Here is a 12,751-nt window from a genome sequence, read left to right on the forward strand (position 1 = left end):
TGAGTTTCCACATATGCTTATCATCATTAAAGGCACCTCTCTTTGTTGTGTTGATCACAATTGGTTCAGGTTGGTTATTGAGATGTACAGCATGGAAACAGACCCTTCAGTCCAACCTGTCCATGCTGACCAGATATCCCAACCCAATCTAGTCCCACCTGCCAGCACCCAGCCCATGTCCCTCCAAACCCTTCCTATTCATAAACACATCCAAATGTCTCTCAAATGTTGCAATTGTACCAGCCACCACCACGTCCTCTGGCAGCTCATTCCATACACGTACCACCCTCTGCGTGAAAAAGTTGCCCCTTAGGTGTCTTTTATATCTTTCCCCTGTCACCCTAACCTATGCCCTCTAGTTCTGGACTCCCCGACCCCAGGGAAAAGACTTTGTCTATTTATCCTATCTATGCCCCTCATAATTTTGTAAACTTCTATAAGGTCACCCCTCAGCCTCCAACACTCCAGGGGAAACAGCCCTAGCCTGTTCAGCCTCTCCCTGTAGCTCAAATCCTCCAACCCTGGCAACATCCTTGTAAATCTTTTCTGAACCCTTTCAAGTCTGAAAAACAACCCTCCACCACCACGCTTTGATCCAGTTCTGTATCCAAATGGCTCGTTCTCCCTGTATTCTGTGAGATCTAACCTTGCTAATCAGCCTCCCATGGGGAACCTTGTCGAACGCCTCACTAAAATCCATATAGATCACATCTACTGCTCTGCCCTCATCAATCCTCTTTGTTACTTCTTCAAAAAGCTCAATCAAGTTTGTGAGACATGATTTCCCATGCACAAAGCCATGTTGACTATCCCTAATCAGTCCTTGCCTTTTCAAATACATGTACATCCTGTCCCTCAGGATTCCTTCCAACAACTTGCCCACCACTGAGGTAAGGCTCACTTGTCTATGTCCGGCCTTGTCCTCACCACCCTTCTTAAACAGTGGCACCATGTTTGCCAACCTCCCGTCTTCCGGCACCTCACCTGTGACTATCGATGATACAAATATCTCAGCAAGAGGCCCAGCAATCAATTCCCTAGCTTCCCACAGAATTCTAGGGTACACCTGATCAGATCCTGGGGATTTATCCACTTTTATGCGTTTCAAGACTGTAGAACTATATGCCAAAACATTTTTTCATCGAAAAGTTATGGAGCAATTGACAAGTCGATTGGAAACCCTGGATGAATGGACAGTACCCTGGATTGATCCAGCCACTTTGACATACTTGTGCTAGTACTGAAGGTTATGGAAAGAGTAATATTTCATTTGTGCTTCCATCTGTGTTCAGTGTGTCACAGCTGTATCAAAATTACTTTAGCTTTTTGGTACCACTCTACAATGTTCCACCACACTTCAGACAGTTGAAATGAAGGCACGATGGCAAGTGTGAATGGAACAGACGGTAAATATATATATATATGGTAATATGAATCCATGTTGGTGATCACATAAACCTTCCAGGTGGAGATACAAATAATCCTTATTTTCTAACATAGGACACAATAATGGTTCCTGAGTAACAAATAGATGACTTGCTTAACTCAAAGAAAGTTCTGTCGGACTGTCTTAATAGCAAGACAGGATGGGACTCTACACATTGGAATTCAGAAAAATGACAGGTGATCTCTTTAAAACATAAAGAGTTCTTAGGGAGCTTGACAGAGTAAATATCAAGAGGTTGTATCCTCTCAAGGAAGAGTCTAGGACCAGAGGGCATCATCTCCAAATAAAGGGGCATCAATTTAAGACTGAGATGAGGACGACTTTTTTCTCTCAGAGTGTTATGAGTCTTTGGAACTCCTTACCACAGAGATTTTTGGGTGGGGCAGAGTCCTTGTGTATATTTAAGGCTGAAATAGATGGATTCTCATAGGCAAATCAAGGAATGTGGGGAAAGAGCAGGAGAGTGAACGTGAGGAACACTGAATCATCTATTAAGTGGTGAGGCAGGTTCAAGAGGTCAAATGACCTAATCCTGTTCCTATTTCTTATGGTCTAATGGTCTGTTACCCTTTCATTTTGATGTTGCTGCTAAGTTCTAAAAGTACTGATGTATTTGACCATGATGGATAATGTAACCACAGATAGAACCACAGATTTACACAGAATAGAAACAGACCCCTTAGCGCAATTCGTACATGCCCAACAGATACCATAAGCTGATTTACTCCTGTTTGCCAGCAATTTGGCCCATATCCCTCTCAACCCTTCCTATTCCTTCCCAGATACTTTGTGATTGTACCCACCTCTAACACTCTCTCTGGCAGCTCCTTCAATATGTACATCAACCTCTGTGCAAAAACGTTGTCCCTCAGGAAGTTTTAAAAAATTTTCTCCTCTCACCTTAAACCTATGCCCCCTAGTTTTAGTTCCTCTACCCTCATCTTCTAGATATTTATAGGTGGGCAATAATTAGGATGACACTGGAAATACTCTTAGTTCTAACTTGGAAGGAGCCCATTGCCAACATTCAGGCCTGTTCAGAGTTTATCACCACTAGCGACACTGCACCAACTTTAATTGTAATGCAGAAATTCTTGTCACAGTCTGCCTTGTAAACTTCAACTTTCCCAGGGATTTTTATCACCAGCAGGAACATTGCTTGATTTGGAGAACTCGCGATGCTGCAGCGCACTGAGCACTGAAGGCTTGGTGCACATACCCGTCCCTGTTGTTTTTGATAATCAAAAATCCTGTCCAGTGAAGACTGAGCCAATACTTTCCAGGGCTGAATGGCCTAATCCTGTTTCTATGTTAAATATAAGTAAAGAATGAAGCCATCATTTGGCTGTCTCTTCCTCTCCCGCTCCACTCTGGTCAAACTAAGCATAGCTTTACAGGTACTTTCTAGGTCTAAAGAGCAATAGGAATGTAAGCCCCCTGATATAGCCACCTGTGTTATATCTTCATTTCTTCGCTTTCTCTACACCTCTTTCAACCCGAAACTCTTTGCTAATACCCTTGACATACCTTAAATCTTGACTGAAAATGGCAGAGTATTATTTAAGTGGAGATAAATTTGGAAATGTTGATGTACAATTCAAGGAACCTGGGTGTGCTTGCACATCAGTCATTGAAATGGAATCTGCAGTCATTGAAATCAGATTAAAAGGAAAAGCATCACATCTTTCCAGCCACATTCACTTGGTTTTCAAATCATATCACAGACTTGACAATATCGTAGTCATGATTTGGAGATGCCGATGTTGGACTGGGGTGGACAAAGTTCAAAATCACATAACACCAGGTTATAGTCCGACAGGTTTATTTGGAAGCACTAGCTTTCGGAGCGCTGCTCCTTCATCAGGTAGTTGTGGAGTATAAGATCTTACAGATAAGTAATTTCCCATTTAAATGATACAGTTTGGTACTATCCGTGGTAGGTCTTGGAATGTATCACCCGCGGACACAGGGTGACACCTGTATAGCCTTTAAAGAAGTAAAGCATACTAAGTTGCTTCATAACAGCATAATCAGAAATAAAAACTTGACACTGATCCAAAACATTAGAAAGTTAGTTAAAAAACTTGTCCAAAGTGCCACGTTCTAATCAGGACTTGAAGGAGGAGAAAAGTTGAAGGAGGTGCTGCTTGAAACACGCATTCTTGACCAAACTTTTAGTCATGTGTCCTAATAGTTAGACTTGGCACCAAGTTTTGCTTTACTACGTTTCTGTGATGCACATTAAAATGCTTTATGCTGAAGGTGCAATGTAAATGAATTGTGTTATCTGCAACATCCTCCAGCCCCCCCACTCTCAGTTTTCTACCATTGATCAGAAACTCATCTATGTTATATTATATCATTGTTGATGCATATTGTCCATGACATCCATTTCCTAAATCCCAATGGCTAAGTTTGTAGGTGGCTTCTCATTCCGTAAGCTACCGTTCATACTGAGTTAACTGTTCGCTATAGAGTGGCAGGATGAGCACTGAAAGCGACCTCAGCAATACTGAAAGTGGGAAGGCTGACAGAAATCAAGCACTGTTCCTGGTTTGCATCACTGTCCAGTGACCAGGGATCTGCAAGTTTAGACTTGCTAATGAGCTCTCTACTGTATTCTAACACCCACCCAATTGTGTCTGTAAGTTTAGCCAGCAGAAGTAAAGGCCAAGCTCTACTGACTCCTGGACTGATGTACTGGAAACACAAGTTCAAACTCAAACCCAGCAGCTCACTTGGATTCAATTAATCATGGTGTCAAGATATGACACTTCCCTGTAGAAGGAAGATGGGAGATGGGTTGTTTCCTGTGAAATTCAACAGGTCAAGTGTGTAATAGTGCAGATATAGGGTTGAAGAACAATGAAGTAGCTCAATTGCCATAAAATGCCATCTCATTTATCTGAATGGAGGAAATTTGTATTTATGTGTGATTTGACCCCTAGCATTACGGTAGACTCTTAACGGCCCTTTAGTCCAACAGGGAGAAAGTGAGGACTGCAGATGCTGGAGATCAGAGCTGAAAAATGTGTTGCTGGAAAAGCGCAGCATCCAAGGAGCAGGAGAATCGAAGAAGGACTTATGCCCAAAACGGCGATTCTCCTGCTCCTTGGATGCTGCCTGACCTGCTGCACTTTTCCAGCAACACATTTTTCAGCTTTAGTCCAACAGGTTGTATTCAATGGACAACAAGGGATGATCAATAAGTGCTGGCCTTATCTCCTTGAGAATGAATATATATATTTTTAAAAACTGCCTGCAGTCCTGTATTGTAGTACCAAAGAAATAAAATGGCTTTCAGGAACGGAGGGGGACAATTACAATGAGGGATAATTTATGGTAACAGGTTGCCTTGTATGTCATGCTGATTATATGTAGAAAGGCAGGGCCCGGGAGCACTCACGCTATTTTCTCAATGCCATTTGTATCTGTTTCTGTACATGGAAGCATGTGATAATAGATGGAAACAACATCATTATTCGCAGGGCACTTATACTAATGGACAGGTTGTCAGCATGCAGCAAAACAAAGCTTTAAGAGTGTTATTCTAAACAGGATGATGTGGCAGAGTACATTATATTATGCGCAAGTAGGAAGAAATACATGAAACTAGAGCTTTTCACGGTGCAGAACTTGGTAAGCGTTGAAATCAAAACAAGTCTTTGTGCTGCAGGTAATATCAGAGCAGGCTTGTATCTAGGAATCAGGCCTTTGTTGCTCGTGGATACATGAAGTGAAACAAGTGTTTAAGCTATCAGCTCTTAAAGTAGTAGGAATCAACCTTAGCAGTTTAAGGGGAAGACCACTATTCAGAAATACAAGTTAGACAAAAGTGGGTACTGCAGATGCTGGAGATTAGAGTCAAGAATAGAGTGGCGCTGGAAAAGCACAGCAGGTCAGGCAACACCCGAGGACCAGGAGAACCGATGTTTCGGGTAAAAGCCTGATGAAGGACCTTTGCCCAAAATGTCGACTCTCCTGCTCCTCAGATGCTGCCTGACCTTCTGTATTTTTCCAGAAATACAAGCAACCTTACTTGCTGCTTTTAAAAGAATTAACATCTTCTTTGGCATCCTCACCAAAGCCTTGTAGAATTTCCTTTAAAAAAAGGTTGTGCTGAGGATTATGTCCATTTTTCCCATTCAATGTGGACCAAAATGATGGGGAAATTCCCATTTCCCAATAACTAATTTTCTGGTTAACAACTGCTAAAGGATTAACATGCACTGACCCAGAGCACGACTTTGTGTGGTGGTATAAAGTGGATATGGCGATTGCAGAAATTACAACAATCAGAGATACTGAAAAGGCTCCTGAACTTGCACCAAGATCAAATCAATCCCCAGGCACTTTTGTTCTTTATATTTTTAAAAATAACACCAAACTATTTTGGCTTTCTCAATGATGTTTGAGCCCATCTAGTTCAACTGCCTCTGAAATGATCACAGCCGGTGAGATGGTAAGTGCCCGATAATTAACCTCAGAGTACAGAAAGGAGAACAAAAAGAGAATCACCCAAGGTTCTGCTCCTGATTTCTATCCAGTTTCCCTGCTGGAGGGTGTGGACAATAAGTGAGGATGGGATGTAGCTCACCTGTAAAGATCTCAGTGAGAGGGTCAGAAAGCTATTGGGCTAATGTTCACACATGGAGAACAACGCTAACACTCACACCTGCACAGTGGTCACGAGAAGGAAGCAACACAGGACTAGATGAGTCTGTGCCTTCAGTAAAGGAGGGCAGAAAGCTGGACTGGTTTTTTTTGTAAGTAATGCAGTTACTCCGTTTTTATTTTGTGAAGTGTGCCATTTTTAAAGTGGCCTTCTATGACTACATACAGGCCAGAGTTAGACTTTGCATTTATACAACTCACGATTTGGGAATATCTGAAGTTTTGGTTTTGCAGCTAGCTGTGCATCTGTGAAATTGATAAACTGTAGATTTATTTTAACATAATTTTTGGATCTGTGACAAAAATATATTTAACCTAAGCAGTAAACCTGATCAATTTCCCCAAATGTAACAGACAATATGAAACTCTGGCAATTTGAACATGCATGGACACTTGGTAGCAGCTTTAGTATTGGATTTATTGATTGCACCTCATTGTTGACCATGACAACTAAAAATAAGACATAAATCAGTTGCAAGATTGCTAAGTAAAGATAAAGTTGCCACAGTCCTTAGAGCTGCTCCCTCATTGGAGAGAGAGAGAGAGAGAGAGACAAGTGGTAATTAATTAGTCTGAAGGTCACCATGACTCAGGTGAGGGGAAAAGTTGAGAAGGTGGGACCTTCATCATAACCTCAGCCAGTGCAAACAGTGAACTTATGCTGTTGGTGTTACTCTGCATCACAAACTAACCATCCAGCCAACTCAGCTAACTGGCCTTAAAAACCTACCTTAAAGTCGTTACAATGATTTGACTAACATTTGAACAATGATAGGCAAACCAGAACATTTGACCTGCCTGTAAGTTATATTTTCAATATATTATGAAAGAAATTATTCTTCAAATGACCCGGGATGTAACATAAATTTTACAGTTACGATGTCCTCTCAAAAGGATAATGAAACTTTATAAGAACAAGCAACTCAACTACCTGGGTAGTAGGAATTCTGCATAGATGGACTCTTCAGTGTATTTGTCTTCACAGTAAATGAAGACGGTGAGGACATGGCTAAGAGAAAATGAGAAAGAATATATCAGTGATTAATACAGTTCAGGGACAGTTTCATTAAATGATGGAGGGTCTTATGAACTCACCTCTCCCATTCAGATTGTGGGTATCCATGAAGGAGAATGCCTCATCACAGTTAGTACCTTGCTCAGTAAAACTCTTGTCCATTGAATTGACCATCACAGTCATCTCCTGACGGGTGCTGCTCAGGGTATCCTTTCGCTTCTTTGCCAGTTTCCTTGAAAGCAAGGAAAGAAATAAAGCCCAGAGTTTACTCTTCAATGAAACATGGACACAACATTTGAATTCTATTGTTTCTTAAAATGAAGTTTTCTGAGTTACCAACTAATTCTAAAGGAGATTCCTTTACATTTGCTTAATGTCCAAATATATTACTCACACTGTTTAAATTCAGACCCCTACAAGAACTGTACACTGAGGGTAACTCTGAGGAGCAACTTTAAAGCAAAAAGAGTCCAGGAACAAGGGAGTTAATGAACATACCCAATGAGTGTACGGGAGTCTTCCCTTCTAACATGATATAACCTATTCATTCTGTAGTTTAGAGATTGGAGTAATGTTTTAACTTTCCAATTAGCTGGTACCATAAGGAATTAGAAACACAGAAACACAGAAAATAGATGCAGGATGAGGCCATTTGGCCCTTTGAGCCTGCACCACCAATCATTATAATCACGGCAGATCATGCAATGTCAGTATCCCATTCCCATGTTCTCCCCATACCCCGTAATCCCTTTAGCTACAAGGGCCATGTTCAGCTCCCACTTGAATATATCTAATGAACTGGCCCCAACAGCTTCCTGCAGAAGAGATTTCCATAGGTTCACAACTCTCTGAATGAGGAAATTCTTCCTTATCTCAGTCCTGAACCGGTGACCCTTTATTATTAGACTGTAACCCCTAGTTCTGGATCTCCCCAACATCTGGAGCATTCTTCCCACATCTAGCCTGTCCGGTCCCATCAGGATTTTATTTGTTTCTATAAGATTCCCTCCTCATTCTTCTAAATTCCAGTGAGTATAAGCCCAGTCAATCTATTCTTCTTCATATGTCAGTCCAGTCATCCCAGGAATCAGTCAGATGAACATTAGGGGCAGCATAGTGGCTCAGTTGGTAGCACTGCTGCCTCACAGCACCAGAGACATAGGTTTGATTCCAACCTTGGGTGACTGTCTGTGTGAAGTTTGCACATTCTCCCCGTGTCTTTGTGGGTTTCTGTTGGGTGCTCCGGTTTCCTCCCATAGTCCAAAGATGTGCAAGACAAGTGGATTGGCCATACTAAATTGTTCAGGGATGCATAGATTAGGTACATTAGCCACTGGAAATGCAGGGGAGGGGATGGCTCTGTGTGGGAGTGTCAGAGGGTCAGGGAGTACTTGTTGGGGCGAAGGGCCTGTTTCTACACTGTGGAGATTCTATGATGAACTGAATGACATAGGAACAACCAAAATTACCCTTGACAATGACAACTTCAGGTTTTGCTTCACAGTGTCAGCTGGCAAGCTTGTTATTGAGCTCATTCTTTCCTGATGACTTTCTCTGGTTCTACAAGTGATAGCTGCTCGTTGGTATTTTGCTCAAGCCCATTCTCAGTATGTTACCTTTGACTGTGAATGTTGGCCAGCTGTTAACTGGATTCGTGCCTAATTCAGTCCTCATCTGGATTCTGCACACTGCATTTCTGGAAGTGAGGTTTACATGTCGCAGTCAGAAGAAGGAACCAATGCTGTCCTTCCGAAGTGTCTCCTTCCTTAGTCTACATGCTTATAATCAAAATATTTTCTGAACAAGAATTCCAGTGCTATAGCAGGCAACCATATTTATTTAAAACTTACTCATGGGATGTGGGTGTCATTAGCTAGCTAGCATTTATTGCTCATCACTAGTTGCCCAGAGACCAGTTAAGAATCAGCCATAATGCTGTGGGTTTGGAGTCACATGTAGACCCGACAGGGGAAGGATGACAAATTTCCTTCTCTGAAGAACACAATGAACCAAATGGGGTTTACAATGATCAACAGTGATTACATGAATAGCATTAGGATAGCATTAGCAAGTTTTGAGAAGATTTGTAGCTCAGATTGAGGTTCTGGATGTATGTTTGCTAGCTGAGCTAGAAGGTTCATTTTCAGATGTTCCGTCACCATACTAGGTAATACCATCAGTGAGCCTCCGATGAAGCACTGGTGGTATTGCCTGATTTTTATTTATGTGTTTAGGTTTCCTTTGATTTGTGATGTCATTTCCTATGGTGATGTCATTTCCTGTTCTTGGCATCATAGTAGCCCACAAACTCACCAACACACTAAAACAGCAGCTAATAAACTTGAAAGACCCTATACAGACAACAAGCAAAACTAATGTCATTTACAAGTACCTTGCAAGAACTGTAACAAACACTACATTGGACAAATAGGCAGAAAATTAGCCACCAGGAGACATGAACATCAACTAGCCATAAAATGACAGGACCCACTCTCACTAGTATCTTTTCATACAGATGAGGAAGGACACCTTTGACTGGGGCAACACATCCACCCTCGGACAGCCAGAGACAGGCATGAGAATTTCAAGAAGCATGGTACTCCAACCAGAACTGTATCAACAAACACACTGACTTGGATCCCATTTACCACCCCAGAGAAAAATAACAGGAAATGATGTCAACACAGGAAATGACGTCACCATAGGAAATGATGTCACCAACCCAAGGAACCCCAAACACATAACTAAAAAGCGGGCCATACCACCAGTGCTTCACCAGAGGCTCATTGATGATGTTATCTAGTATAGTCATGAAACATCTGAAAATGAACCTTCCAGCTCAGCGAGCAAACGTATATCCATCAGGCTTGCATTTTCTTAAAATTCCATTTTCTTTGATTGAATAAAACATTCACCACCTGCTATGATGGTATTTGAACCAAAACATTATCCTGGGGATTTGGATTTCTAGCCCAGTGACATTATCATGATGTTCCTTGAATTCAATCTTTGGTCTGTGAAGGTCTGTGCTTGTACTAGAGTCACTCTAATTCCAGTCAGTCACTGGAATTTGTGGCTGAAATGTAATTTCTCACTGCATTTGAACCTGAAGCTAATGGTGGTGGAGTGATGAGCCAGGGGTGTGGGGAGGGTGGGGGAAGACATTGGTGAGGAATCAGGATAGAAAATTGGGGGGCAAGAAGTGGGTTGAGGTCAAGGATACTGGATTAGTGGTGCTGGAAGAGCACAGCAGTTCAGGCAGCATCCAACGAGCAGCAAAATCGACGTTTCGGGCAAAAGCCCTTCATCAGGAAGGATAGCTTGTCCTCACAGAGGCCGATTGAAGCCTGCAAGCCCAAAAGAATAGGAGCAGAAGTAGGCCATTCAGCCCATTACATCTGCTCCACCATTTAATGAGATCATAACTAATCTGATAATACTCATCTCCAATTTCCTGACTTAGGCCCATAACCCTTACTGACTAAAATCTGTCTATCTCAGCCTTGAACATTCATAATAACTTAACCTCAACAGCTCTTGGTGATAAAGAATTTCACAGACTCACCACCCTCTGAGAGAAGAAATTTCTCTTCATTTCTGCCTTAAATGTGTAGCAGTTTATTCTGAGATGAAGCCCTGAGGTCCTAGACTCTCCTACTGATTCTGGAAACCCTACTGGAACTGATTTGCTGCTGGTCCTCTGAATGTCCTGGAGCTCTTGAAGAAAGAGATGTTAACGTTGAAAGGCATGGGACCCGCAACGGAAGGCAGTTCTTCCAGGTCTCTGAAAAGGGTCATAATGTGGATGATCTGGTTTACTGGCTACTACATGGAGCCTCTTCATTAGCCATTGCTTTGAGCCCTGAATGTGTGGAATTCTGTTTTCTTGTATTAAGCTTGTTATTAATAACTCTATGCTGTTATTGGCTATTCTAGGGGCATGGATGAGCACTTGCTACTATTCAGTGCTACATTTTGCATCCCAACACAAACCTTCATCTTCTCTCTGTCCCATCTGCCCTTGCTCGAAAAGATTTACATCTCTCTTTTTCCCAGCTCTGACAAGAGATCATTGACCTGAAATGTTAAGAGTGCCCTCTGAGTATTCACTGCATTTTCAGTCTTTCTTTTAGATTTCCAGCAGCCGCTGTATTCTGCTTTTCGATTAGTCCATTTCATTTCTGTTGTCTGCCAAGGAATGTTGAGGAGTTTCTCCTCTGTTCTCCTTCCGTTAATCTTCAAGCGAGGCAATACTTTGTGATGGAGAAATTGATTGATCACCACTGGGATGAAAAATCACATCTTCTGGATGACATGGTGGGAGTAATATCAGCATGAGGACTATGATTGTTCAAAGCAATGGTCCAGCATTACCTTCTCAAGATAGATCAAGACCAGCTACAAACATAGTCTTGCCCAACCCATGCCCACCTCCTGAGAACAACTAAAATAAGAACAAGATGCCAGTTCACTGACAAGAAGCTTTGCCCTTTCTTTGAGAGTCTGAGGAAGGAACTTTACTGACAGATATTTTTAAACGTAATCTAGGCAAATTTCCAAGTCCTGGCTCCAATGACGTCTCAGATCTGAGCCTCTGCACAATATTGCTCTTGGCAGGCAGCTAAATTAACAGGCCAAGGCATACAAGGCTATGAGCCAAGAATAGTTACAGAATCATCGAATCCTTACAGTGTGGAAGCAGGTGATTCGGCCCATCAAGTCACACACAACCTCTGAAGAACATCCTACCCAAACCCATCCCATCCTTGAAATCCTGCATTCCCCAATGGCTAATCCACCTAACCTGCACATCTCTAGCCACTATGGGTAATTTAACCTGGCCAACCCACATAACCTGAACATCTTTAGACTGTGGGAGGAAACCAGAGCACCTGAAGGAAACCCCATACAGACACAGGGAGAATGTGCAAACTCCACACAGACAGTTACCCAAGGCTGGAATCGAACCTGGGTCCCTTGCGCTAGCTACTGTGCTGCCCAGGTTGGTTGCTTGTTTTGGACTGGTGCAGAATTGATTGGCCACAGGGTCTTTTTCTGTGCTGTGGACCTCTATGACTCCTTCAGGAGCTGCATCCTGTCAATGAACAGTGGGTGGACGGCACTGCCAATGGGAGCGTCTGATCTGTCGTTGGCCAGGAAGCCCAAGAGAAGAGCTATATGTTGCTGATGGAGGACGGATCCATGGGACTGGCTCTAGACTCGCAGAACCATCTAGGTGACTTCTGAATTTAACAAAAAGTTAAGGTATGTCTGCAGGCTGCCAGTCCAATACAGTAAAGGATCAATCACTTCACAAGGCTCCACCTGGACCATTTTCATAGCCCCCTCTGTATGACTGATCATACTCTGACCTAAATGAATAGCTCGAGTGTCCTGTAGATTAATTCCACATTTAACACTTGCCTTATTGCGATTTCTGCTGTGATTTATAAGCTATCTACATTGCTTCAAGTATTTTCTTTTCTTTCTAGGTCATTCTATGAAGAATTTTGTCTAAGATGCATTCTGCAACAGAAAATCCATTACTGTTTTTCTCCAGTGCTTTTGTACATCAAAGCAACCTTCTGATTTGGAAGCAAAAGTCATTTTCAATC

General features: G+C 42.2%; 1 protein-coding gene across 7 annotated transcripts in view; it reads right to left on the reverse strand.

Annotated features, from left to right (window-relative positions):
* LOC140476930 (receptor-type tyrosine-protein phosphatase mu-like) overlaps nt 1–12,751 on the reverse strand; it is an 887,393-nt gene that overhangs the window by 151,215 nt on the left and 723,427 nt on the right. For all 7 annotated transcript variants that reach the window (XM_072569881.1, XM_072569880.1, XM_072569879.1 and 4 more), the window contains 2 exons: nt 7,217–7,368; nt 7,053–7,130 (listed from right to left, as the gene is read on the reverse strand). In XM_072569881.1, the coding sequence (XP_072425982.1) occupies nt 7,053–7,130; nt 7,217–7,368 (230 nt within the window). The remainder of the gene's footprint in view (nt 1–7,052; nt 7,131–7,216; nt 7,369–12,751) is intronic.

This window comes from Chiloscyllium punctatum, chromosome 5 (genome assembly GCF_047496795.1).
Source record: "Chiloscyllium punctatum isolate Juve2018m chromosome 5, sChiPun1.3, whole genome shotgun sequence".
NCBI classification, from domain to species: Eukaryota; Metazoa; Chordata; class Chondrichthyes; order Orectolobiformes; family Hemiscylliidae; genus Chiloscyllium; species Chiloscyllium punctatum.